Raw genomic sequence first — 27,943 nt, forward strand, 5'->3', positions numbered from 1 at the left:
GATCAATCGATAAATCGCAAAACACTGGTGTATCTTCTCCACCCGCAACTCATGCCTCACGGACTCGCGGTGAATCTGCATACAAGCCGACGATAAGGCGCTCATTCAAATGAGCTTACGCAATGCCTAATCCATCACGGGAACCGGGAAGGAACAAGAAAAAAAAAACAATAAAAAGCTCCCATTAAGCTTTGCTCCGAGGGTACTTCGAGCGGAATGAGAATCGATTGCTCGATATCGCGGAATTCGAAACGATTGTTCCCGCCAACGGCATGGGATCCGATCGAATCCTCAATCGATTTATTGTCGTTGGTCGTTTAGTAAAATTGGCGAGATTTTGATTGTATTGATTATTGTTGCCGCTCAATGCACGTATTCCATGAGTGGTGCTTTTTGCATATACGGTAGGAAAGTGCTCTGCCGTGCAACGCAAAAATGGCCGTAAACGCCATTTTAATTTTTTTGGAAACAATGTATCTTAACTTATAAAAACTTATGTACCTTGGGGCATTTTTTTACAGAATTCTTTTGTCCGTGCCATCTATAACTTAACCTGAAAATTTGAGGTGCATGGGTAAAACAGTTTTTATTTTATAACGTGCTAAGTTCTAAAAACCGCAGGAAAATCTTAATGGATTTACGGCGTTTATGCTGAGCACGGCAATGCTACAGGCTGATTATTGAATTTGATAGACGTAGTAATAGACAAAAAAGGGGAAAAAAGGAAAAATGCAGCCGTCCTTTCGGTTGAAACCGGTGGTTGTAATAGATTAAGGGCGGGGAAATGATGGAATGAAACCAGCGGAACGATCCCAGGTGGATTGCCGTTTGTTAGTCTGTTACTTAAAAAACTTTAAAAAGAACTTTTAAAAAACATTAAACAAAATGTTAACGTGCACGTGAGGAGTGGTTGTACTTTTCTTCAAAAGTTTTTAAAAAGTTTTTAAGAAGGGTTCGTGTGCGGGCTTCCTGAAAGTTTATTTTATCAGTCTGTAACTTACCTCCTCGTCCATTACAGTCACCCGTTCCTCGCTCAGTTTTTCTTTTGCTACTTTGTCTATCGATCTCAATAATCAGCCCGCCGCTAACTTTTCATGAAATCGAGTATTTTATCGGAGACGATCCAGCAACATGCAAAATACTCATGTACGGCGTTTTTTCTCAACTATTGACTCTCGGTTCGATTCATCGCGAGCGGCACAGTCGGAGGTCCGTTTCGTGCCGCTGACGCCATCGCCACAATGCCTAGCAAGAACCTCGTATCCGCAGAAATGAACTCTAGAGACATAAGCGTTTCTTCGCTCAGCACGCGAGATCTCCGTAGATGGACGCGGTGGCGGTCGAGGAAACGGAAAGTAAAAGTGATTATAATGCACCATTGTTCCAGAAAAGATGCAATATTTAATCATTGTTTCGCTCCGATCATGTGCACTGCCTACCTACGGTAAAACGTCGTATGAACATTCAAATGTTGCCAAATCTCATACCCAATGAAACGTGTATTTTTGAGGAAAGTTACGCATATTTTTCCTTGGAATTTTCAGATGCTTCAGTTCAAGGTGAATCCCACGATTCATCTTCAACGTGCGACCATTGGTCGCACCATTGGTGTGCGATTTATCGCAGCAAGTAAGTGAAAATTCCGATAGATTTTGAATTGTCAGCCGAAGGAAGGACGATAGCCCCTGCATAGGAGCTTAAAAATCATTCTGAACCAAAGAAATCAGAAAATTCAACAAAAATAAAGACAGGACTCGTTCTAGAGAAAACCTCGCAGTCGATACAGAGGTCGATTACTGTTTAAGCTGTTATCATTTTTTAATAAAACCCAATTCACACTATCAAACTTTCCATCCGACATAATTGAACGAAAAATTTGGATGGAAAGTTGAACGAAAAGTTGAATGTGACGTCACATTCAAGTCTTCTTCCAATCATTCATCAACTCGTCGTTTTCTCGTGTCAGTATCACACCATCTAATTTCATTACGATGAGTTGCATTCATGAGTTGTATGAAAAGTTTGATTGTGTGAATTGGACTTTAAGAAATCAAAATCTGCCTAAATTTTGTATCTATTCGATGTGATGGATAAATTGCAAGTGAGTTTGACCACGCCAGAATATGGGACAAATCACCTCACATTTCGAATAAAATCCTCTCAACGATCGGAGGAAAAACATAGAAAAAAAGACAGAAAAAAAACTCTAAGCGTTTTTACCAAGGTCCGTTGGTACCTTTACCATCTCACTTTTTTTTACCAATTATTGGTAATTTTACCAAGACAGACTGGTAAGCTTACCTAATTCCGGTATTTTTAATGTTTTTTTCAGGTAAGAATACCACTTTTAATGGTAATCAATTTCCGGTAACTTTGCCGTTTTATCTTGGTAATTATACCACTGTCGATAAAAAATTCGGCGTTTTCACCAAGGTCTAGTAAAATTACCGAGAAAGTTCAATAATTTTAACGAGATTTCTCGGTAAAATTACCGATTCCATAAATGGTAATTTTACCAAGAAAAAATTTGGATCAAATACTGAAACTACTAACCCTGAATTCTTGGTAATTTTACCCTTTTCTTAGTAAATACACCGAGATTTTTTTTTTCAGTGTATAGGGAGAAATTTGACAACGCTTGAAGGCTTACACCATACGTCGTTCTATCCCAAGACGGCAGTATAGGAAACGCATCTCCGTCATGCTGGGAACAACCGCACAACGTCGATGTAAGCCTTATGGAGGTATGCGGTTTTTGCGGGTCCGTAATTTTAGCGGTAGGCCCCGCGGAGTCTGGGCCCATGGACCGTGGGGGCCCCCGACGCGCCTTGTTTACGGCCCCGGCGCGCATCGTCGACGCTCTTTATGGGCGCCGAGCTGCAAATTGACGCTGTTGCCGCGCCTAATTTATCGCCCGGCTGAAATTAAATTCCGGCCGGGCTGTAATGTTCGCGGCTTACCTATCCTAGGGAGCTTTCGAGCTTTATGTAACGCAACCGAAGTAGCAAGGAGTTTAAATCCACGCTGCAATGCGTTGTCGCAGGGTGTCTACAAGTCCGGAAAAAGTACTGATTTTTTTATAAGGGTTCCGGAAGTACTGATAAAGTGCGGAAATTCTGCAAGAGGTCCGGAATTTTTTTCATTTTGTGGTCATTTTTCTCTCCATTTGAGTGGGATAATCAAATTCTTGAAATTTTTCGAATTTCGTCAAATGGAGGTACTTAAAAAGTGCTGAATTTTAGCGGCTCTGGTGCTTGCACTAGAGCTGCTATTCCGGACGGTCCCAGCTGGGGAGTATCAATGCAGCATGTTACATTGTAGAGACCGCGCGTTGGTTGATGGGAATCGGCGCCATTTTCGGCTATGTTCCTTGTCATGACTTTATTTTATTGCATACTGTTTTATTGTTAGTCAATGCTATGTTGTGTATTGTATTTTTGGAATCATGGTGATACAGTCAACAATTCAAAACTTGTTTGTGCTTTTATCTCGTGATGGAAAAAATGTACTTTACGTTCAAAATTTGAAAATTTGAATTTTAAAGTTTTCGCGGTTAAGGAAGCTTTAACCACTGGGTTGGAGCTTCCTAGTCATTTACTCGATATCAGCTGTTAGCAAACAAAGGTTACCAGGGAAACCGTAAACGTCTAACAACTATCGTGGCCATTGGGGCGATTATTGAAATGATATCGACTGTATGTCGCCGCTTACGACAGGACATAACCCTATCTTAACTATGTAATATATCGCAATTCGATATTGTTTTGATTTTTAAAAGGAGCAATTCATTCATACAGTTCCGATTAGTTTTGGCGAACGGGCCCTTAACCTACGGCACTCGGCTCATGGGAATTTTTTAACTTGTCCTGGACGGACTCGTCTGTAGCGCCTCGTTCTTCGTTGTGTGTGTGATTTCTGCCCCCAGAGCCGCTCTCCGACGCCAAGGCGTTGGAGCTTCCTGCTTGTTTCTGTTGAGGAGGTACTGAAGTTTTTGAGAATGTACTGAAAAATTACTGTAAAAGTACTGATTTTTGGCCAGCATGTTATAGTAGACACCCTGGTTGTCGGAACCGGAGAATGGGGACAAAAGAGGACATTTACCAGCGTTTGTGATGCCTTGAAAAGTTTTACAATATAACGAGCCTATTTTTCAAATTTTCAAGTTCTTGAAATTGTTTGACTTTCATAAACATTGCCGAGGCAGTTTCCATTTGAATGTAATGCGAAGTACCTAACGATTTTAGAACACGCGGTTCTTCCCATTTGGATACGAATTAGTTCGAAACTTGATCGTATATCAAAACGTTAACACTATAAAGAAGATAGCATTGTGGAATTTCCAAAATCTTAAGTAGCAGAGATCGCGATAAGTTGTGATTTGGTCGGTAAATGTATGATGATTTTATTGGATAAGTACTAAAATAAAATAAATTAATTTACAACATTTTCTGTGGAAATACGACAGCGTCCAAATGCTCATACGGCTTTCTTCCTCTGGACAGCAGAGGACGTGCGAGATCGTTTGCAAAATTATCGACAAATTACGATCACAGGAATAAAATAAGAGAGACATGAGGTATTTCGATTTGTTTCATTTTTTCTCCTCTTTTGTGACGAAACGCTCGTCCGGCCGGACCGAGTTTTCTGAGTCGTCAGACGTGGGATCACGTAGACTCCGATAAGAGCCTCGCACGTCTTCATACCACTTTCACGTTTAACTTTTCTCTCCTCGTTGTGCGCTTAAATGCTCTCTGGATAGTTGTCCGAGGTAATGACGGCTAAATTATGAAATGACAATTGAACGACGAGATACACTTCGCACACGCAGGGAAGAAAAAGACACCGTCTTCTTCGGAGCGCTTCTTGGGAAATCTTCAGGGAAAATGCACTCTGGATTCTCACAAAAATATACGCAACCTGAGTCGATATATCCCAAAATTGCATTTTTCAACGGAAAAATTACGATATTTCGAAGTTAAGTTGCGATTTTCTTACTATTTTTTCGGCGATTAAATAACAAGGAACATCTGAGCGATTATCCTCAATCTTGAAGCAATTGTATCTCTGCAAAATCGCGTTAGATAAAATCGAAATTTTACCTTAATTCGTTGTCCCTCTGACATAAGGGCGTATCTTCATTTCCACGTAAGCCCCGTTTTACATATAAATCTAGGCATTCTCGGGCCTATGTGGAAATCGGGGTACGCCCTTACGTCAGAGGAGCGACGAATTTATCACGATTTTTTGTTCGATAATATTGCGATAAATCGCCGTTAATAAAATCACGATTTCATCATAAATTTTTGCAATGAAATCGCAATTTATCGCAATTCTTTATCCGATAATATTACAATAAATCGACGCCAGGTACCTCCATGTAGACGGAATAATCGGTTAATGCGATAAGTATCGAGTTATTGTCAAGGCACACCGCGGCATGTCGTGCTTGATTCAGATGACTCTTCTCAAGAAGCATCCATAAAAGTCTAGATTTCTTGTGAGTTTTACACTTCAATTGATTCTTGTAATTTGTTTTTGGTTCAACACCCTTATGATGTCTTAATGAATCTCCGTCTTAAAAACAGGTTATGGGAAAGATCGATTTAATTTAATCTCTGACATGGCGAGAATAAAATGCAGTTAAGTCATTAAGAGTGATTCAATTTATCTGTCGTTTGAAGCCGTATGATATTACCCACAGATTTTAGTCTTGCAAGGAGAAAAATTTTCCATTTATCGTCGGGAAAGGATTATTTTTTTAAAAACATTATCGATTCTTGGATTTATTTGATCCGCAAGAAATCTAGCAACCAGACCTAGATTCGTGGCAATGCTTACCCTGCTGCGACGAATGTTCCTCGTTGAAACAACGGGAAATTTCTTTCTTTTTACCGAAATCCTATACTATTTGAAACAGACTTGCAGTCATTTTAAAGGTATTTCCAATCGATTCAACGAGCAATTCTATCGCGGCATTTTTCTTAAACTGAAAAAAGTTACGGGCTGTATAGACATACCGTGCGTTCCGGGCTCAGAGGCCGAAAGTTCCGGGCGCTGGCGCCGTAGCTTCGATTGCTCCGGATGCTCCGGAATTTTCGGCCTCTGAGCCCGGAACGCGGACGGTAGGTCTGTATATAGCCTGAAAGTGCAGCTTCCACGGCCGGAGTTTTTTTCAGTGTAGAACATGTTTCTCAGTGTGATAAACACTGTGTCAGACATCTAGATGACCAGCCACGCGCTTTCCTAATAGGTGCCGAATATGATGCGAAAATGTATTGTTTTCGATAGCAAAAAGTGAATGTTTAACATAGAAGCATGACGTTTTGGTCATATCTTTTCATTCAACTTCAACCTCCAAACTGTAACCATGTACTCACAACTGTGACCAAAGCAACCGATCCATTGGTAGAGAATACTCCTTATAAACGCCCATAGACAGCTCACTCTTACCTAGATCCAAGGCGCAGCGAAATGGACAGGAGTCATGCGGCAAACGCAAGACGCAAGCGATCATGCAAGGTTGGAGCTATCAATAATGCAATCTAAACACTAACTAAAAGCCGGTCTTTGATTCGTGCTCTGGCGCCGCGGAACATAATGGAACATAATAGACTCCGCGAAAGGGAATAGCGCGGTGGGCAGGCGGGGAAAAATTAGAGGAATCAAACAAGCGACTAATAAAGGCAAATGAAGGGTCATTTTGAAGAAGAACCTAAGTGCTGAGGGCTCCTTATGGACAGCACGCGGATCTTCGATAAAGCCGGACAAATGGACGTTTTTATGCTAAAAGGAACTATGTGCATAGACTTTGCGTGAGACATAGTTCCTTTTAGCATAAAAGCGGACAAATGTGAAAAAGAGGCGAAACCTTGGGCCGTCAGTCACTGATTTGCGGTAATTGCCGGTTAAACGCGGGTGAGTTATCATTTTTTCTCGGCCGCGGCTAATTGCGGTCAAGTCGGAAACATTAGTTTTTGCGTTAGTTTCGTGATTTATTCGCTTTGAATTGAATTGTAGATAAAGAGCGACCGCTTTTATCACGAGCCGCGGGAGCGTATCAAAAGAAAACGTGGTATGAACATTTCATTGAGCGAAGGATATTGTAGATGAAAGTGACATTTTTGTGATCTTGAGTGAAGCAAGTTTTACTGAAAAATTGTATGGATGCTTACACTGGAAAAAAAAAAAAAAAAAAAAAAAAAAAAAAAAAAAAAAAAAACACATCGACGGTGAAACTACCAAACCACGTATCTCGTTTGCGGTGTTTAAAAATCTACGCTCACATTTTATTTTTTTGAAGTATACCAAATTAATATCATTCCTTGAAATTTTCACGGAATTTTCTCCGCACAAAGAGGAAAAATCACAAAAATTTTCAAAACTGGATGTTAAGTAGTTTATCATTTAAAAAATAAAGTATGACAGGAAGTCTGCGACGTCGCAAACCGAGATACGTGGTTTGGTAGTTTCACCGTCGACATAGGATCAAGTGTCCAGACTCTTAGATATGGACAAGAAAAAATACTCTTGATTCAATCAGATTTAAGCTTAAATCAAGAACCAAGCCTCTTAATTTGAACGGACCTCCTCCTGATTGAATCAAGAGTCATTTTTCTTGTCAATGTTTTCAAGAGTCTGGACTCTAGATCCAATGTGTTTTTTTTCCAGTGTACACAAATGTGACGAAGAATGGAATTTCAGGTCCGAAAACCTTAAAATTGATTCCACGACATTCCAATAGTGTAAAAGTTACTCTTGGAAATAAGACGCACGCTCAGATTCACTTTATGGTCCCATCTCTTACCATCTCCTCGCCGGTGACCAAAGAGTTGAGTACTTAGTTTAGCAATCCGGACCTAATATGCAAACAATTAGTCAAGCCAAGTGCTTAGCCTGACATTCATCGTGTATATCGACATGAGTGTTTCCCGTCAAAAACTTTGATGCTGATTTTTCAACAAATTTTAACTAAACTCGAAAAAATTGTCGGAAATCTCATGGAAAATTGTGCCTTTGCGAGCAATGGTATTTTTCATTGAGGGCGGCCACAAATGAACATCGAACTCAATGAACGAGGCGAAAAAACAAGCTCTCCTTTAAAATTGTTTCATTCGTGATTCTTACATCTCGCTCCTAGCTCTATACTCTCACTGTGTATCCTCGTTATCCGCGGATTCGTTTAACCGCGATTGCTTTTAAATGGAACGTCCTCGTTATCTGCGACTGTTACATCGTGCTTATGTCTTTTTTCAAGACTTTCATGTAGGTAGTGCTGTACTGCTTAACGACACTTAATTGAACTTTTAAGTTGAATTCCTAATTTTTTTCATGTGTGTATTTTCTAATCAATACATTTGTTTCTTTTTCAGATGGCAAATACGGTGCTTCTCGAGTCGCGATCCTTCAGACCGTTTAAATCCAGTGAGGAGTATCTATGGGCCATGAAAGAGGATTTGGCCGAATGGCTCAACGGTCTTTACCCAGAGTTGTACATGAATGTAAATAATTTTATGGACAGACTTGACACAGGCGTCGCTTTATGTCGGGTAAGTCACTTTTCCAGTCCTTTCTCTTTTGTCAAGGCAGTATACAGAATGTGTATGGATGAAGGTTGATTCCAGCATGTTGGCAACACTGTTGATCCTCCATTTAAATCCATCGAATATATCGAGTATAGGTGAAACACCCTGTCTGACTTAGAATCGATTGTTTTACATACATTTAAATGATGGAGAAGCAGTGTCGCTAACTTTCCAGAATCGCCACTGTGCATGGAGGCTTGAAGGAGATCGTTGATTTTGTCCATCGAGCTGATTCTTATGTGTACTCTGCGGTAGATTTTATACATTTTATATTCCACGAGTAGAAATCAATTTTGAATCAAACGGATTTATCTAGTGCTGTAAGTAAAGAGACAAGGAATTAGACGTTAGGAATTATGATAGTTTTGTTTTCCGTCAAATCCTATTCGAGAAATATTCTGCCTAAGCTCTTTTTGATTCCAAGGAAGTTTTTCTTACGTACCGACATTCGTAGTTACTGCTTAAGGAGCAACAAATGTTTAACAGGCTTTTTTCAAAAGCTCTCACTATTTGTTAAAAATTATGTTTTCAGGAACTATTTATCAGGTAAAATTTATGTTTGAAAACATTTGAACGTTAAAAGTTATTAAAAAAATCCCAATTTTTCAAGTGATTTTTATTATTTTTTTTTAAAAAATTCCAGCCGTTTAAAGACTGCAGGAGATCTTTTAAGGAGTTTTTGACCCCTCAAACTCCGCATTTGAAAATTACGGGATAAGAATTTTCTGAAGCATTAATGTTATAACAATCATCTTGAATATTTCATCAGTTATCCAGCATTAACTTTACATACTTATATCATTGAATAAAAATCGGTCGATCATTGAATTGAAATCGCACCGCCTTGATCGATAAATTCCATTACTAAGGGGCGATTGCATTGAACAATCGCCCGGCTAGTAAGCCTCGAGCCGGGCGAATTGTTAAAAAAGAAAAAAGAAAAAAAACACAAAATTGTCAATCCGTTTGACCCAAGTCCATCCAATTTGAAACGAAAACACGCTTTATTTGTCTATCCTAATTCGTTTGAAGGCAATTCGACAGTGGACCAAATGACGTAATCGGAGATCGGCCGCTATAGTCGCTGCGCTCGGTCAAAGCTGCCCGCTAAGGAAAAACAACGTGTGAGTATTTAGTAGTTGTCAAATCTATTTGATAAATCACAAATTTATTCGGGAAGTTCAGATTTTTTCTCACTCAATTTTTCAGAGATTGTCAATCGCGATTTGATCTGAGGTACCTACAAATTCCGGTACAATATATTCATGGCTTTTCTCGAAAAATGAAAATGGAGGTGTTGCATATGTGTGAGGAATTTGCGATTTGACCATTGATTCTTATGTAAAAGTTCACGAGAAACACGATGGTGCCACTGGTTTTCTCTGAAATCAACTCCCAAGCTCAAAAAAAGCTCTCAAGTTGAGGCCAAAATGGAGGGGATATCCAACGCTATCCTGAGAGCCCACGTCTACATCAAGACAAACTCCAAATGCAAAGATAGGGAGCAAATACATTGACAGGGCTGCCACTTTTTTTGGGGTCTTTAAAACTGAAAACACGGCATCACTGCTAATGTATTTGCTCCCTATCTTTGCATGGAGAGTTTGTCTTGATGTAGAGGTGGACTCTCAGGATAGCGTGGGATATCCCCTCCATTTTGGCCTCAACTTGAGAGCTTTTTTTGAGCTTGGGAGTTGATTTCAGACAAAGCCAGTGGTACCATCGCGTTCTTCGCGAACTTTCACATGAGAATCCATGGTCAAATCGCAAATTCCTCACACATGCAACATCTCCATTTGATCTGAGGTACCTACAAATTTCGGTACAATACATTCATGGCTTTTCTAGAAAAATGAAAATTTTTTCTGATGGAATTTGGCAACACTTGAATATACATACGGCGTTTTTCCTTAGCTTGAGGTGCCTTATCGGGGCGGCTGAGCAACAGTTGCGTAGAGCACGCTAATGAGCGCGAGTACGCAGTTAATTACATTAACACTCGACCACGCGCAAAACGGACCCACTTTGTAAAAAACAACGCGTCCGTAAGAGTTTATCCTTGCAGTTACGCGGTTTTTGAGCGGGACGACGGAGATCCACTTGAGGGGTTTCCTAAGTGGAGACTTTATCCCTCAAAGAAGACCGTCATCGTCATCTTGTGTCGGCGGCCCCTTGCACTTACGTACTCCTCGCTTTAGGCTGTTGGTTCTGCCGCACTGCAGCTTAAGCACGTACGAATCGGACTACATTTTGCCATGAGGAACTATTATTTCCAGTTCATTGATAAAAGCACCTATATGCAAGGAAAAATCAAAGTGGGAAAGGAAGGGAAGAGCGGGAAAGGAAAGGAAGAGCGGGGAAAGGAAGAAGGAAGGGAAGAAGGAAGGGAAGAAGTGGAAAAATGAGGAGAGAAAGAAAGGAAATAAGGGAAACATGAGAAATATTGTTTCTGGTTCATCAATAAAAGCACCTATCTGCAAGGAAAAATCAATGTGGGAAATGAAAAGGAAGAGAAGGAAAGAGAGGAAGAAGAGGAAAAATGAGGAGAGAAAGAAAGGGAAAACGAAAAACATGAGAAAAAAGAGGAAGAAGAAGAAGGGAAAAGAGGACAATGAAGCCGCTGTGTTACTGAAGAGAGCCGTAATGCTCAAATGTTCAAAATCGAGTTGCCTTCAAAATTAGTCTAATATAATTTAGATGACCTATAGCACGGCGCAAAATTCGTATTCTTTATACGAAAACGAGATCAATGCAAAAGCCGTATGTACACAGAAATTGATTTTTTTTTCACATAATACAGAGGTGGTCATTCTTCCGCCAGAGAGCTGTGCTTATTTAGTAAAACGGTGACCAATTCTGCGAATTTCGAACCTTAAAATGTGTTTGTTTTGTGTGCAAAACGCAACTACGAAAACATGCGGAAGATAGCACTTACGACATTCTTGCCCCCATCATGGGAATGAATAAGGCCCTTTTTGTATTGTTGAAAATAAAATTCGTCAATTTTATCGCGCATTTTCTCAAAACTTTATGTTGGTTAATACGACTATCTTCGGTGAAACGAAAGAAAGAGAAAGAGGGCTAATATAATGAGGAAATCGACGAATACAAGAGTAAGAAGATGAAAAAAGCAAGGAAAGGAAACAAGCAGGAAGCTCCAACGCATTGGCGTCGGAGAGCGGCTCTGGGGGCAGTAGTTGTAGTCAAGAATGAGGGCCTAGACACATTTTGTCATTGATGTACAATCCGACAACTGTCGATTCATGTTTTGTAACTTAGCAGATTTACGTAGCCGGTGTATAAATGTGTATTGGGCTTTGATATGGCGAATATATGGCATTATCACTTGTTGTATACTTTTAATTTTGAAAGTTCTTTGGAGGTCCGCTTCCTAAAAAATCTCTGGTTGATAAGTCGTTTAGCGAGGCTGCAAAAAAATTTGCATTTTTATATCTGAAAGTGTAGGTATTGGTTTTTTGTATAATTGTTTTTTGGATTGCTGGAAAAGTAACGCATACTTCTATAATTTAGGACTGAGTCAGGGAAATATAAGGTTCGTTAAATAGTAAATATTCCTAGTACCGTGTGACACTATTGTTAACGAAAAGTTTTTGCAACTTGTCAAAGAGGTTGTTGAATGATCTTCGAATAACTTTTGATGAGCTAGAGGTAATGGTTCTATCTGCAGCTCGTGGACTTCTGTACGATATTGTCCAGAATCATCTAAATTTTCAAAAAAGTCCGCTTGTTCGATACCCAATTTGCTCATTCATGCATACAAGGAGAAGCGCATGAAAGCTTTAGCAGACATTTTGGAGATGAATCAAGAATTAGATGAAGAATTTATGACTTAAATCACGGCACCTTAATCACGGGATGACCTTAATTACGGCAACTATTTATTGTCCATGAGATGCAGATGGTTCCATTTCCCTAGCTCATCAAAAGGTATTCGAAGATCAATTTCATCAGCCACCCGTACGAACCACGTTTCTAGTGACCCGTACTTGCTTCGCACGTATGAAACATACAATCAGAGAAAACAGAATTCATCTTACAATAATCAATAATCAGTAGGACATGAATCGTTGCGATGTATAATACGACATTATAATGCGGCATTACTATTGTAATTCATTTTAATGTTTAGGGGCATTATAAATCATTATTGCCACGTCGGAATGAAATGTTGTAGACTGAATTGAAAAGCATGTTGGCAAAATTTATTATAAAAATAGTATAACATGTAGGTACATAACATAAAGGTAATACAAATTAAATGATTAGAGCGTGTATATTTCATTACATTATAGGTATATTACAATCATTTTTGTCATTGTTGGAAATTTTGATAGTTTGAATTTTGATAGTTGATAGTTGATAGTTTGAGAGTTGAAAATTTGGTTATTTTATTTAGTTAAGGTGATTCGATAGACGCCATATTTTGTGTCAGAATGGCATGCGACATATCCCATCAATTGGTTCCATTTTTTCATTTACTCATCATTTTTCTCCAATTTTAAGTTTCGCAATTCTGTTTTCAGGAGACTAAAGCACTCACTTATCAATTTGTATATTATATTGAGTTAAGGGTAGAGACGTATTCCTCACCGGACTTGAGGAATGGAGGTGTTACAGTAAGTCCGGCATTAGGTTCCATTTCGACATCAGCGACGATCAACGCTACGATACTGGAAGCCAGTCTTCCGATATTAAATCCCTAGCGGGGAAGAAAAAAAATGCCTAGATTTCGCTAAAAATCCCTAAATCCCCAGATTTGCTCAAATATACTTAAAAAATCCCTATAGATTTTGCAAAAAGCGCCATTTTTTTATGAAGAATCATGATGTCATTCGATGTAGCGATTTGCAATATTTAAATCTGATTGGCTCGTTTGAATTTTGGCGCTCTCTGAAAGCAGTGCTAATCCAGACCAATAAAATGAAAGAATATTAGTTGATTTCTTATTATTAACAGGTTGAATGCAGTTGAATGTCAAGTACATCGAAGGACGCAATCGTTTTAATTTCCGGCTTATTTGCGGGGAAAATAGTGTTGCCAAAAAGGCCTACAAAATATAGATGAAAAAATGTTTTCGATTGTCGAAGCTAGAATTGAGGTTAAAAAGTTGATTTTTGGTAACTTTACCTCATCAAAAAAAAATCCCTAGATTTCCTGAAAAATCCCTAAATCCCTGGAAATTCCGGAAAATCCCTAAATCTAGGAATAAACTCTTAGACATCGGATGGCTGTTGGGAGCATTAGAGTCAACATTTGAAACGCTGCTGCAGAATTTGCCGGGAGTATAATCGAGTGTTGAAAGTCAGTAGAATTGAACAATGTAATAATTGCTTTCCGAAATAAGCGTTATAATAAAAAAAACAACGAATCTGAACTGTTAATACTGGAACACACCTTCTGTAAATGTACCTTGCGAGAGATAAGTAAAAAAATAGATGTACTGGAGGAGAAGTGCTTCTCCACAGAGTTTGAAGAAGGAAAAAAAATGCCCAAATTTACTTACTTCAGCATTTTCGGCAAAATCACTGCAATTTCTGAACCTTTTTCTGGCCAGGGGCCAAAATTAAATGATTATGAAGGGCCACTTAGATGTTGTAGATAAAAATAGGACTGTTGAAAAATTCGCAGTTTTCAATAAATATGTACCCGGAATGGAAGACATCTAGGGGAAAATTGTTACGATTTTCCGATGCAAATATTTTCCTACAATCTATTTTCCTGCGTTTTGGGATTATACGTACTAAGCAGGCTAAGGGCCCGTTCGCCAAAACTAATCGGAACTGTATGAATGAATTGCTCCTTTTAAAAATCAAAACAATATCGAATTGCGATATATTACACAGTTAAGATAGGGCTATGTCCTGTCGTAAGCGGCGACATAAAGTCGATATCATTTCAATAATCGCCCCAATGGCCACGATAGTTGTTAGACGTTTACGGTTTCCCTGGTAACCTTTGTTTGCTATCAGCTGATATCGAGTAAATGACTAGGAAGCTCCAACCCAGTGGTTAAAGCTTCCTTAACCGCGAAAACTTTAAAATTCAAATTTTCAAATTTTGAACGTAAAGTACATTTTTTCCATCACGAGATAAAAGCACAAACAAGTTTTGAATTGTTGACTGTATCACCATGATTCCAAAAATACAATACACAACATAGCATTGACTAACAATAAAACAGTATGCAATAAAATAAAGTCATGACAAGGAACATAGCCGAAAATGGCGCCGATTCCCATCAACCAACGCGCGGTCTCTACAATGTAACATGCTGCATTGATACTCCCCAGCTGGGACCGTCCGGAATAGCAGCTCTAGTGCAAGCACCAGAGCCGCTAAAAGGACACGTAGAGGAGGAAAGTATAGAAGAGGAAACCCCTGTGTGCCTGTATGGGAACACTGTACATATACGTTATTCCTCAAATGAACCCAAAGTAATATTAGTTCCTAATTGCAGAATGTAGTCTAATCGTTGGTTTCCTGTGCGATTGTTCGCCTCGCGAGGTAAATGTATTTTCGCACGGATTTTCGCGGTGACTCACCCGCTGGACGAAAAGTTTCCGGGTCTGCCCTCGCGGAGGCCGACGAACTTCCTATGGGAGGTTCCACGATTTGTCGGAAGTCGAGAGGTTATGGCTGTCTGCTTCTAACGGGGTTGACACGAAGATAGTTTTATGACGAGGGAACGCAGTGCTGCCATTTTATTTAACTGCAGATTCCGAGGTTTTCCAGGTTTCCTCCCAAAATTAATTCCGATTCTCCAAAGTTCCGAGAAAAATTCCAATTGTTTCAAAAGTACATACATACATACATAAAGCCGCTTTTATAGCGCCGCCTCGCGCTCTGCGACGCCCAAAAAAGTTCAAAGTTCTTGTTTCAAAAGTTCCGGGAAGAAAATTCCAAAAGACGCCTGGATTTAGTTCCAATGGTCGTTAATTATGACCAAAAATCATCTAATTTGATGGAAGAATCGCTCAAACTGAAGAAATACCCCGTATACCCGAACATTTTTTGAAACTAGCTGGATTTTCCGGGATATTCCCGGGAGAAATTTTAGTTCGGAACGGCAAAATGAAGTCCATTCAAATAGGAAATCCCCACTCTAGCGAAGACGCAATGTACTTCGCCTCTCATCTCGGTCCGAAATGAAGTTGTAGAGAATTATCGAGTTTGACGTGGAGCAAGTTGCAAGTTGTTAGCGCTGGGACGAGGGACTTGCGGGTCAGCTCAACGGAATAGGCCGTCGAGTGAAGTCTGAAGTGGTGCATAATCGACTGAAGCTCGGAGTCGGGAGTTGGGCGGAGGGCGGAAGCAGGGAAGAACTAGCGCAAAGCCTCGCTCAGCGCTCATGAACAGTCAAATCCTTTAATTGAATCACGGCGATGCCAGGTCGTCCGTGACATAGTGACACAGTCCCGGCAACCCAACCGGCCAGCAAATCGGGAAACATCGGCTAACCGGCCATTTTTCACGGGCGGGTTGATCGCTGAAATTGATAGACAAAGAGATAGACACAGCAGACAGGGAGTATGAAGGGATTCTATTGGTTGAAATGGGTGGCTCTTATAGATTAAGGGAGAAAATGATGGACTATGCTGTCTGGCTTCTCGTGGGCTGTTGTTAGTTAGTCCATTACCTACCTCCTTCGTCCATTGCAATGATCCGCACCCACCAGGATTCGTCCACATCCCTTATGTCTTCTTTGTCTATAGCTTTGTCCATCAATTTCAATAATCGGCCTGTAGGACTAAAAATGAAAGATCAAGTCCATGCTGAAAACTAACGTTTTATAAAAGGCAAACTCCATAGGAGGAAAAAGCCTGAAATCTACTCTTTACCGCGCAATTTGTGTAGTTTGTAACGCCAATTTTCAATTTTTAAATTTTTAGCGTCCCCAAATAGTTGTCTTTAGTCACCGGTGACCAGGTCTGCACAGGAAGAGCCGCAAAGAAAACTTGAACTAAATAAATAGATAATTTTGCAAAATTCCTCTTGTGTGCGATTTCATTCGTTTTCAAGCGTTTATTTCCTCATTGTCTCCTCTCTCCATAAAGACAAAAGTTTCAAATCTATTGAAATCGTAAGTGAGGAAAGGTTGTATATATGTATAACAGTTCGTCAGATTTCTTGTGTTTTAAAATCAGGTTTTCTTGTGTCTCTCTGTGGGCATACTTCATTACCGGCCACTCAATAAAAACAGCACGCTCATGTAGGAACTTCAGGAAAGCATGTTACAGACTATGCCAAATTTCCACCAGGGAATAGAATTCCGAATTGTTTGATGTGCCAATCGTGATTTTTGTGCGATTTTGCCTACAGAAAGTTTGTTCTTTTGGCTTAAGGTACCTCTTGCATGCAACAGACGCATTTGCATTGAATTTATGAGCAAATCTAATTTTGCAATCTTCTTTTGCGCGAAAAGTCTGAAAAGAACGATTTCCAATTCAGTAAAAGCCGTTGAATATTCATTCCTGAGACGGTAAATCGAACCAAAATACCAGTTTGGACATTGAGAGGAGAAGGAGGATCTAGAGGCAATAATCTATTAACGGGACCGAAAAACCCGCAGATCTTGAGTACCAGCCCATTAGCCAGGTCCAGAAACGAATGTCGTTAAAATGATGGAAACGGATCTGTTGTCTCCGTTTTTTCGGGCTGATGCGGGTCAAAATACGCGGCAGATTAGAGTGCACCGATACCGATAATAAGTAGGCCATGCTGGTAATAAACGCAGAGTAGATCAAATAAAATTGTAAGCAGAGGCGTGGCGTAGATGAACCGCTTATTCTTAAAAGGGTCCAAGCTAAAGAACTTCATGAGCGCAGGAGGGCGAGAAGATAAAAAGGACCTGGCCTCGAAAGTGCTCGTCACATAGGCCCTTTAAGAAATATACACGGTTCAGATGTAAATAGAAGGATACTGAGAGAGATAGCTAGTGGAGGTATGAGGTGTGTTTTATAGACTACAGTGAAATGTGTCTCGGTGAAATTAAGAAAGAAATATTCAGAGTTTACTACTTCCGTGTGACAACTTACTGGGAGAGGGGCGTCAGTGAAGAAATACACAAAATTGAGCTATTGGCACTCCTAGTTAGAGGTGTTTGTCAGGAACAGTATGGCACAAACTAACGCCCTAAATATAAAATGGACTAAGCAATTACGGTCCGATCTTTTTAGGTTTGATAAACGTAGGTATGAGAAAAAACTTCCGTGAGTGTAATTCGGCTATCTTCTGGGCTTGACATTATTGTCGGATGAAAGTGCAATTTTATGCACTATTTGCTCAAAATGAACTACGTTGACAGTTGAAATTTTTTGTGCACGACAAAAGAGTATTTCCAGAGTAAATATATTTGAGTCCCCGAACTGCTGTCTCCCTTATAGTATAAAAGTTAAGAATTCAAAAGTTCAGAACAAAAAATTAGATTCGTTTAATCATTCCTCATGACTGAAGAATCGAGCGATTCGGTCAGTAGTCCTAGCCTTTGTAAAAACTCGCCTAGTAAAGTGCTCACACAGACATTCATCTGCAATCATCATGAGCCGAAATTGTGTTGATTCATTGTTGAATATGTTATTCACCCATATGTTACATTGCTTAAATTGTTAAACGGGGTCTCTGAAATATGATGTCTTTATTCTTACTGACAACGTCTGATTACAACTATTCGTGCTCAAGGGATGTCCGTGTTGCATACACAAAAAATTGAAGGCGCGCCAGCTTTTTGGTTTTTCGCTCAAGAGGATGCGCATCGACCATCAGTCCACCATCATCGTCGACCGTTTGTGATACTGTGGAGGCCTAAAATACTGGAACCAATCAGAAATGGATTCGTGTTGGCTTTACTCATAGTATAAAAGGACTCTAGACCAATCTATAGTCTCGATTATCGTTGGATTAAAGTCGAGCTTGCTAAGTGTCGGCAACAAGGCGGTGGCGGCGGGCGCCCTGCTGGATGGTGGCGTGTGTGATTGAGGCTGTGAACTGTGCACAACATGCCTATTTACGGAATGATATCCTTGTCATAAGCGCGGCGTGACCGTAGACGCAGACGCAGGCGCATGGGCCCGTTCCGATGGCATCGGGTGCCGGCCCCAGCTCCCTGCTTCGACTCGGGATGACATTGAGTCTGCTCCTTGTCTCCCGGCGACACATCCTTAAACTTGACAGTTGCTCTCACACCCGCGACCCCGGCCGCCCGGTCTCTTCACCGCGTTGCCGCCCCTCGCGTATACTCGCATCTAACGCCTAGAGTCCCTTTATACTGAGAGTCAAGACAATTTGAATCCATTTCTGATTGGTTCCCGTATTTTAGGCCTCCACGGCGTCACAAACGGGAATAAAGATTACATTTTTACCGATTGCAAAGATTATAATCTGGAATGAACCAGGGAATTACGGGTTCGGCAAGGAACAAACGGAATGAGAGGAGGAACCAGGAGGAACGGAGAAAGGAATTTGAGAATGGGCCGATCAAAGATTACGAAAAACGTTCAATTTCTGTAATCTTTATTCCCGTTTGTGACATCCACGAGCCGAATTGTCTTGACTCTCAGTATAAAGGGACTCTACTAACGCCCAGTGCTCCCATTTCATGTCCGTCAAAATTTCTGGGATTCGGAACTTTTTTGTTCCAATGTCTTCCACTCCATGACCGCCTAAAGCTCCGGTATTCCTTTTCATTGGCGGATCCAGCAATTTGGCAACACCGGATTTCATCCATTTGAACCTATGAAAATGTATCGATTCTTGGAGAGGCCAGGTGCTCTGGCAAGAATCGATTGTTTAGCATAGGTTTAATTGGAGGAATTCGGTGTTGCCAAATTGCTGGATCCGCCGCTGTTCCTTTTGGATTTTGTCTAAAGTTTTTAGAAAGTTCCGGAAAATGCAAAAATTCTGGAGCATTTAGGGAGTCTCCAAAGTTCCGGGAAAAATTCAGGAAAATCTCACAAGTTCCGAGATTCGGAACTAGTTCCGGGAAATAGGAGCACTGCAAAGCCCTTGGCACTAGAGTCTCTATATTTTCTAAGAGTGAAGACAATTCGAATCAAATTCTGATTGGTTCTTGTATTTTAGGCCTCCACAGTGTCACAAACGGGAATAAATATTACATTTTCACGAATCGCAAAGATTATAAACAAGGAACAAATGGAATGAGAGAGGGAACGGAGACGGGAATTCGGGAGATCAAAGATTACAAGGAACGTCCGATTTGTGTAATCTTTATTCCTGTTTGTGACATCCATAAGCCGCCTTGTCTCAACTCTCTCTATAAAAGGACTCCAGTCGGACCTAACGCCTTTGGCACCAGCGACGTAACGTACCGTGCTTTGCGGTGTATCGAGTAACCTGCCATTTAAACCTACAGGAAAAGGATCGATGGACAGGGTGTTTGAATGGGACAGGGTTGTGTCGAATTCGACATCCTCTGAAAAAATTAGAAAAGGGTTCCAATTTGACAACACTGGTTCACACCAGCATGTTGGTTCTAACAGGGCCATGACCCTCCCTCTTTCACTTCCTTGCTGGCTGAGTTTATTCTATCAGTGGCCTCCGTTGTCAACGAAAAAAGAGAAGGCAATACTTCCCGATCGGGAGATCGGAGCTAGAAAAGTATGAATATTTCATACTAGTTAATGAAAATGACTAGTCAAAAACTAAAATCATATGGAAAATACTTTGCCTGATTCGAGTGGAGTCGGTACTACGATTAAACTTCACAAAACATTTAGTTAAACTTAACTATTGGGAACTGGGATTGCCGTCTTTTTTTCTTTTTTTCTCTTATGCTTATCCTTTTTCATCTTCTCCCTCGTGTTCTTCTTTTTCTTTCTTCCCTTTTTAAACTCATACTATTTCTGATCGATGAGAACAGATCATACTTTTTGCTGTCAGAAATTTTTGATTGATTCGTTCGCAGCTCAATCCTGCTATGCTGAGAAAAAACGCTGCGTTAATATTCGAATGACGCCAGATTTCTTGGATAGAATATTTCATTTCGAGATGATTTCTGACTATTTTTCTTTGTATGTTTGGACAGATTAAATTAATTTACGTTAAATTTATGTGCGCATACAATAATTGAAAAACACTAGTTGGTATAAATTCACAAGTTTTCCGAAAAATTCAAGTTTTTCAAAAGAAACCTGGTAATGTTCGAATGTTCATACGGTACTCTTCCCAGGCACGGCAGTGTTCATCGGTGTTAAAAAAATTATCAGTTTCGGCTTGATACCTGGGGCAATGCACATCTTGCGAGAATGATTTTCCTTCAAAAACGGACGTATGCAAAAACACTTCCGCTACGTTAATATAGTTGTCCGTGATATTTGTTGCAGCTCTACTTACTTAAGAAGTCATTTACAGTCGCAACATATTGTATTCTTGAGCAAGAAATATGAAGATTTTTGGGGAATACTATATCTGGCATGTCAGATTTATTGGCTCAAACTCGTTGAAAAACTATTTTAAAAATTAAACGAGTTGACTATGTGTGATTCCATTCACGAAACGATCATATAGCTGCCGAGGAATTTTCCGCAAAGTTTAGAAAGCTCCATTGTTTCTAAAATGAGCCAAAAATCGTGGCTCTTTACTGCATTTAGTCCACATTAAGCCTAAAAGTACGAGTGGACAAGCTTGTATTTCAGAAAATAGCCGTTGGGGAATTACGTATTTTTAGAAAACGTACGGGAGTCTGTTATAATCATTACTGTAAGCTTTCTGATGCCCTAAAATATTTTTGCCATAGTTTATTCCACCGATCTGCGAGGCCGATTTCCAAGATTTTTGTGACTATCGGCATAGTCGATAGTTCGTAATAAATGAGCCTTCCTAATTTGAATTATCCCACGGAAGCCCATCAAGCGGGCCTTAGAAGCAGCCGTTGGTACACAGCTCAACTTCGTCTGAGAACTGGGCCGCGCGGCGGCCAGCGGGCCGATAATTGAAATTGATAGACAAAGCTATATACATAGAAGACAAGAGAGATATGGAGGAATCTTATTGGTGGAGACGGGTGGTTGCAATGGGCAAAGGAGTTCGGTAATAGTGTAACTAAGGGCAACCCACGAGGGATTCCATAGTTGGTCCATCATATTCTCCCTTAGTCTTTAAGAACACCCATTTCAACCAATAGGCGTGCTTCATACTCCCCATATCTTCTTTGTCTATTGCTTTGTCTATCAATTTCATTAAAGAGCCCGCTGGGCGCATACGCGCTACTTCATTCGCTAGATAAATGAGTTAATTAAGCCTGGTGTGACATGGGGAGTCTGATGCCTCCATCAAGAGCAGTCTAAGCAGTGATGAAGAGCTACGCAAACATACCGTGAAAAAAAATCATGGAACAAGAATGAAACGGTCTATTTTTCAGCTCGCCGTACGTAAAAAATACTTGGCATCAATATTGTCATGCAGATGCGCTCCATAAAGCGAAAAAAACCCAGTTATTGAAGACTCGCTTTCAAGCCGATGAAATATGAGACCTCGTTTTTTACTTTCGACGAAGCAGCCTATGAGCCAACCGAAACTAGGCTTAAAGCACGTAAATACACTTCGATATGGTCCTGGGTAACGTGATGAACTTTAGCGCGGTCGGAAGCTCATACCGACCTGCACTTAGGAAGCCGTTTATTTAAAAACAACAAACGTGCAATATATTCCAAACGGGACATCCGTCGTTTATGCATCACCGGTCCAGTAACGCCGCCGTCCAATTCCAGTAGTCACCGGGGAATACAAATGACTATCGCACGTGTGAATAACGTTACCGCGCCGTGCAGTAACCGCGCATCTATACGCGGGGCTCAATGTGCAGTTGCGTGGTTTTCGCTTACGAGGGCTCGACGCGGGCGCTAAACGACCTTGGGGGGGGGGGGGGGGGGGCTGTTGGGTGAGAAATGTTCCTCTTCACCTGCGGAGGCACCCGCCAGTCGGGGTCCAGGATTCCACACCTACTCGCGAATTATTCAAATGGACTCGCGCGTCGAAGAAATGTCAAACAATTCGCTAATTTACATCATTCATGCCGCCCGCCCGCCATTTACTTAATGCAATTGCTTCATGTGCCAACGTGCCAAAAAAACGTCGAATGGCGTTAACCCCCCCCCCCCCCCTCCCCTCCCAACTCAGAAGGTTGCCTCGCTATTAACGCGCCTCCCAGATTTTGTTAAAGGCCTTGAATACGATTCGTAGTCATTGCCCTCTGAAAATCAAGATGAGGAACGGATCCGATAGGATGGGCCGGAACTTTTTGTGTGGTTAAGTTTTCTCCGACGTTTAATTCCTTGATAGAAAACAGAGCAACGCGTAGTATCGTGCTGTCGTATCGTTTTGAAGCGGGAAGCTTAAAAATACCGCAGATTTCCTACGCAGATTGTGAAGTCATAATGCGCTGAATTTTTGAGACATTTACTGACAAGAGACAACTCTTATTTTTGCTCTAGCAAAAGTTTGCAACAGGTTCATTAATTAAATATGTTGATCGATCAAATCAAATGAGTGTCGTTTTATTCTCGGAAAAAATCAGGACATTTCATTTATCCTATCAAGAAAATCTAAAATGAAATTATAGTTAACACCCTCCCTGCTACAGTAATGAGGCAACTACACAGTGAAAAGAACCTCGCGCATGGGACCCGAAGTTGAGGTCATGGATCTCTGAAGTTTTCGAATCACGCACCCGAAAACTTGAGGTCCAGCTGCCGAGGTTCGGGTCAGACATCTGAAGTACTCGGTACGTACTGAAGTACTTCAGGTGTCTGACCTGAACTTCGGCAGTTGGATCTCAAGTTTTTGGATGCGTGATCCGAAAACTTCTGAGATCCATATGACCTCAACCTCGGGTCCCATGCACGAATTTTTTTCTCCGTGTAACGCTTGATGGTCGTTTCCTCCTGAAAATAATAGTCTTGTACCAAGACCTGACCCTGAGCAGTCCTGCATTTTCTTTATTTTTTATTTTTTTAATTTTTATTTTCTTTTTTTTTTCAATTTCATTTTTTTTTAATTTTTTATTTTTTTATTTTTATTTTTTTATTTGTTTTATTTGTTTAATTTTTATTTCTAACTATCAAATTAAAAATAGTAAATAAATAATGGAAACGCAACCCAGGAATGCGCCCCAAGAGGGTGTCTCCGTTGTTTCGGATCAACCTCACGGGTCCAAGCGACAGGTTCCAAGGAGGAGGTTCCCGCTTTGACATTGACACCCAACCGCTAAACATTCCTCGAGGCCTAGCAGGGCGTCTGGCCCCGCGGCGTGTTGCCACCCTCGAATCAGGGTGTGTGACGCGAAACATCATCTCATCCAACCACCCTCGGAGGCGTCGGATTAGTCCCTCGGCGCTCGTAACGCTCCCTGCTACTCACCGGAGCCCTTTGGCATCTTGTCCCTTCTCTTGCGACACGCGCCACGCCGCGCCGCTTTGCGCAATGTTCCTGACTCCAGACGTAGGGTGAGCCAATGATCCATACGTTGCCGATTATTCTGCCATGCGAAGGAAAATCACATGAACATTCGAGAGTTGCCCGATTTCCTTTGATAAAATGTTCATTCCGAAGGAAAGTTGTGAGAATAGAGATGTTGCTTGTGTCAGGGATTTGCGATTTTACCATTGATTCTTTTGTAAAAGTTCGCGAGAAACGCGATGGTGCCTCTGATTTTCTCTGAAAGCTCAAAAAAGGCTGTCAAAGTGAGGCCAAAATGGAGGGGATATCCCACCCTACCCTGAGAGTCCACCTCTACATCAAAACAAACTCTCCATGCAAAGATAGGGAGCAAATACATTGACAGGGCTGCACTTTATTTGGGGACTCCAAAACTGAAAACACGGCAACCCTGCTGATGTATTTGCTCCCTATCTTTGCATGGAGAGTTTGTTTTGATGTAGAGGTGGACTCTCAGGGTAGGGTGGGATATCCCCTCCATTTTGGCCTCAACTTGAGGGCTTTTTTTGAGCTTGGGAGTTGACTTCAGAGAAAACCAGTGGTACCATCGTGTTTCTCGCGAACTTTTACATAAGAATCAGTGGTCATACGCAAATCCCTCACACATGCAACTATTGCAACATCTCCATTTTTCCTTGACATTTTCAAGATCTTCAGGGGAAATTGCGAACCAGATTATCTCACAAATTAGAAGTATAAAATTCCCCGGAAATTTGTGTTTTATCAAAGGAAATTTGGCAGCCCCTAAAGGTTTATACGATGTTTTCCCTTAACATGGCAGCATTGTGGTATAATAACGTTTGCAGTGTACACTATCGTGTTCGGCCTGGAGAATGTGTTTGTTGCGGGCTATACTTTCATGGGTGCGGTGGCGTTTGCGGACGTGGCGTTTGCGGATTCTAAGAATCGGGTGGCGTTTGCGGATTCTCATATTTTGACGGTGGCGATTGCGGATAGGCGGAACAGGGCCGGTGGACTTTGCGGACCAGAGAATTTTGGCGGTGGCGATTGCGGACGGAGGGGTAGGCACCTATATATGCAGCACCCCACCCCTGCGCTGTATATTAAAGAGAAAAATTACCGGAGAGGCTCTGGATTCCTTTCCGTGCATGTAGAATGAAAAAAATATTGGTATTAAACATTAGTATTACATTAGTATAAAAACATATAAGCAGTGATCATACAGTAAATTTTTAAAAAAGGTATATCAGAAATCAAGAAACTGAAAAATCGTCAGTTTCAGTTCATTTTTAGGATGAAAAACATGTTTTAAATTCTAGTCCAAAATTACTGAAAGCCAAAAAATTAAAATATGTTTTCATTTTTCATATGTTATTTTTTGACTTTCCGTAATTTTAGACTAGAATTTACAACAGGTTTTTCATCCTAAAAATGGACTGAAACTGACGATTATTCAGTTTCTTGATTTCTGATATGCCTTTTTTAAAAATTTACTGTATGATCACTGCTTATATGTTTTTATACTAATGTAATACTAATGTTTAATACCAATATTTTTTTCATTCTACATGCACGGAAAGGAATCCAGAGCCTCTCCGGTAATTTTTCTCTTTAATATACAGCGCAGGGGTGGGGTGCTGCATATATAGGTGCCTACCCCTCCGTCCGCAATCGCCACCGCCAAAATTCTCTGGTCCGCAAAGTCCACCGGCCTTGTTCCGCCTGTCCGCAATCGCCACCGTCAAAATATGAGAATCCGCAAACGCCACCCGATTCTTAGAATCCGCAAACGCCACGTCCGCAAACGCCACCGCACCACTTTCATGCTAACAATAAGTAAGAACGCCGTATGAACATTCGAGAGTTACCAAATTGCCATGAATAAAACACGTAGTTTTGAAGTAAATTATGCAATATCAATTATTATTAATTATGTTTTTATTCCCTTGAAATTCTCAGACATTTTAGACAAGTGAGCAGAACTGTCTGAAAAATTGAAGAAATTAAATATTCAGAATTTTCCGGTAAACTTTACCCGTTTATTAGATATGGCAACGTCTGAGAGCCGCACAAAGCGACCGAATGTTTGATACAACAATTTCAACTTCAGAGTGGTGCAGGTTGCATAACCACCTACTTGAAGGAATTTCTAGCCAAGCATCACCCTACACAATCTTGGATCGGAACAAATGAAGAGAATAGGCAGCGAACTATGCATTCATGCACGCAAACGGGTGAATGAACTAAAAAATAACGTATTCATGCTGAAAGGTACTACGTCCTACGCAAAACTCAGGCACATAGTTCATTTTAGCAAAAATACGTTCAAATGATAAATGACGAGCAAATTAGCGGTAACTAATTCGAATGTCTGCAGCTGCACAAGCATCGGCCGGAGCCGCAGGGCGCGGGAACTGCATTCGAGGCAGAGCAGTGGCGTGGCGTGGAAAATCGATTATCGATATCTCGCCATTTGAAGCTATGGTAAAGAATCGATTACTAAGGTGTTCGCTGCGGACACCCAGATAATCGATCTTTTTTCATAGGCTTGAGTGGCGTATCAATCGATATATCGCAAAGCACGCCACGCCACTGGCAGAGATTCCTACGAGTGCCGCTTTTAATTATTCCTTGTTTAATTACTTCATTCACTCAAAGAAAAACAAAATAAATCCTAGCTTTGGTTCCCCATTAGACGGCAAGGCCCGTTTCCAATTTGCATGCTTAATCCTCCTTTGAAGTTATACCCTCCGTGTATCGGTTCAAACGTAACTTTCTTTGTGGAGACCGTGTCTCGCGTTATGATGGATGAAAACTTGTTAACGCGCGTTAACTCTTACTGAATGGCCACTCTCGTGGAGATCGCAGTTCCGACAATTAACATCCTCATCTGCCTTGAAGTGCGTGGAAACGACTCACTGCATTCCGAGCGAGTGCAACAGATCTTTTGTTTGAGGGAACAATTATAAGGTAAGACTTCTTTGAAAGAGATGTTGTTTCAAGTTGAGCTACATCAAAGTTTAACGCACTTATTGGACCGAGTTCAGGGGAGAGCGACCTAGCCACGTCGGGTTAAAACTAGAGTACTTATAGTGAGAGGATAGACAGATGAACTCCGAAAATCCATCAGGCCTTCACCGATGCCTCCGCGAATAAAGTTGGGGCCCAGAAATGCAGCCAACCTATGAATTTCAATCATCCAGAGCGATTTACTAATACAATTGTTACGAACCATCGTTTATAAAGCACGTATTTGACTTAGTTTTGCATACATTTACACATTTTTGCGGGAGAACGCTCATGTACGCTCATTCTTAGCCATCTTGATTAGAATTGGAATCTGCGGACTGGCAGTGAAATTTTGGGCGTTAGAAGTTGGTTTGAAGGGTGGCTGCACTTTTGGGCCCTAAGCCCTCCATGAAGCGATCTGTCCATACTCTCGCTATACAAGTACTCTAGTTAGAACCAAGAAAAAGGAGTCTGAAGTCTTCTAGTCCGGAAGAAGGGACCGTTCAAAGATTACGTAACACACTTTTTCCGATTTGTTTACACCCCTCTCCTGTTGTAACGGACCCGTAACGCAGCCCTCCCCATTTGAATTACGTAACACTAACGTGACACCTCCCCCCCTATTTTCAAACAAATCAAGAAAATGCTGAAAAACAGCTTAAAAACGGGCGGAAATTTCAATTTTTTGCACGTTTTTTTTCAACGTTTTTCCCCCTCCCCGGCTCGGATTTTTCACGTAACGCTGGGCTTGAACCCCCTTCCCTCCCCTTGTAACGCACCGTAACGCTGACTCAACCCCCCCCCCCCAAGTGCGTTACGTGATACTTATTGAACGGCCCCAAATGGTTCATACGTCGTAATTTAACAATATACATACTTAGACCCCCACTTTCCAGACTATTTTTTTTAATTTTTTAGTT

At 40.9% G+C, this 27,943-nt stretch overlaps 1 protein-coding gene across 2 annotated transcripts in view; it reads left to right on the forward strand.

Moving 5' to 3' along the window:
- LOC109037253 (uncharacterized) overlaps positions 1-27,943 on the forward strand; it is a 335,208-nt gene that overhangs the window by 149,770 nt on the left and 157,495 nt on the right. For both annotated transcript variants that reach the window (XM_072303873.1, XM_072303872.1), the window contains one exon: positions 8,370-8,546. In XM_072303873.1, the coding sequence (XP_072159974.1) occupies positions 8,370-8,546 (177 nt within the window). The remainder of the gene's footprint in view (positions 1-8,369; positions 8,547-27,943) is intronic.

The sequence above is a fragment of the Bemisia tabaci genome, chromosome 8 (assembly GCF_918797505.1).
Source record: "Bemisia tabaci chromosome 8, PGI_BMITA_v3".
NCBI lineage: Eukaryota > Metazoa > Arthropoda > Insecta > Hemiptera > Aleyrodidae > Bemisia > Bemisia tabaci.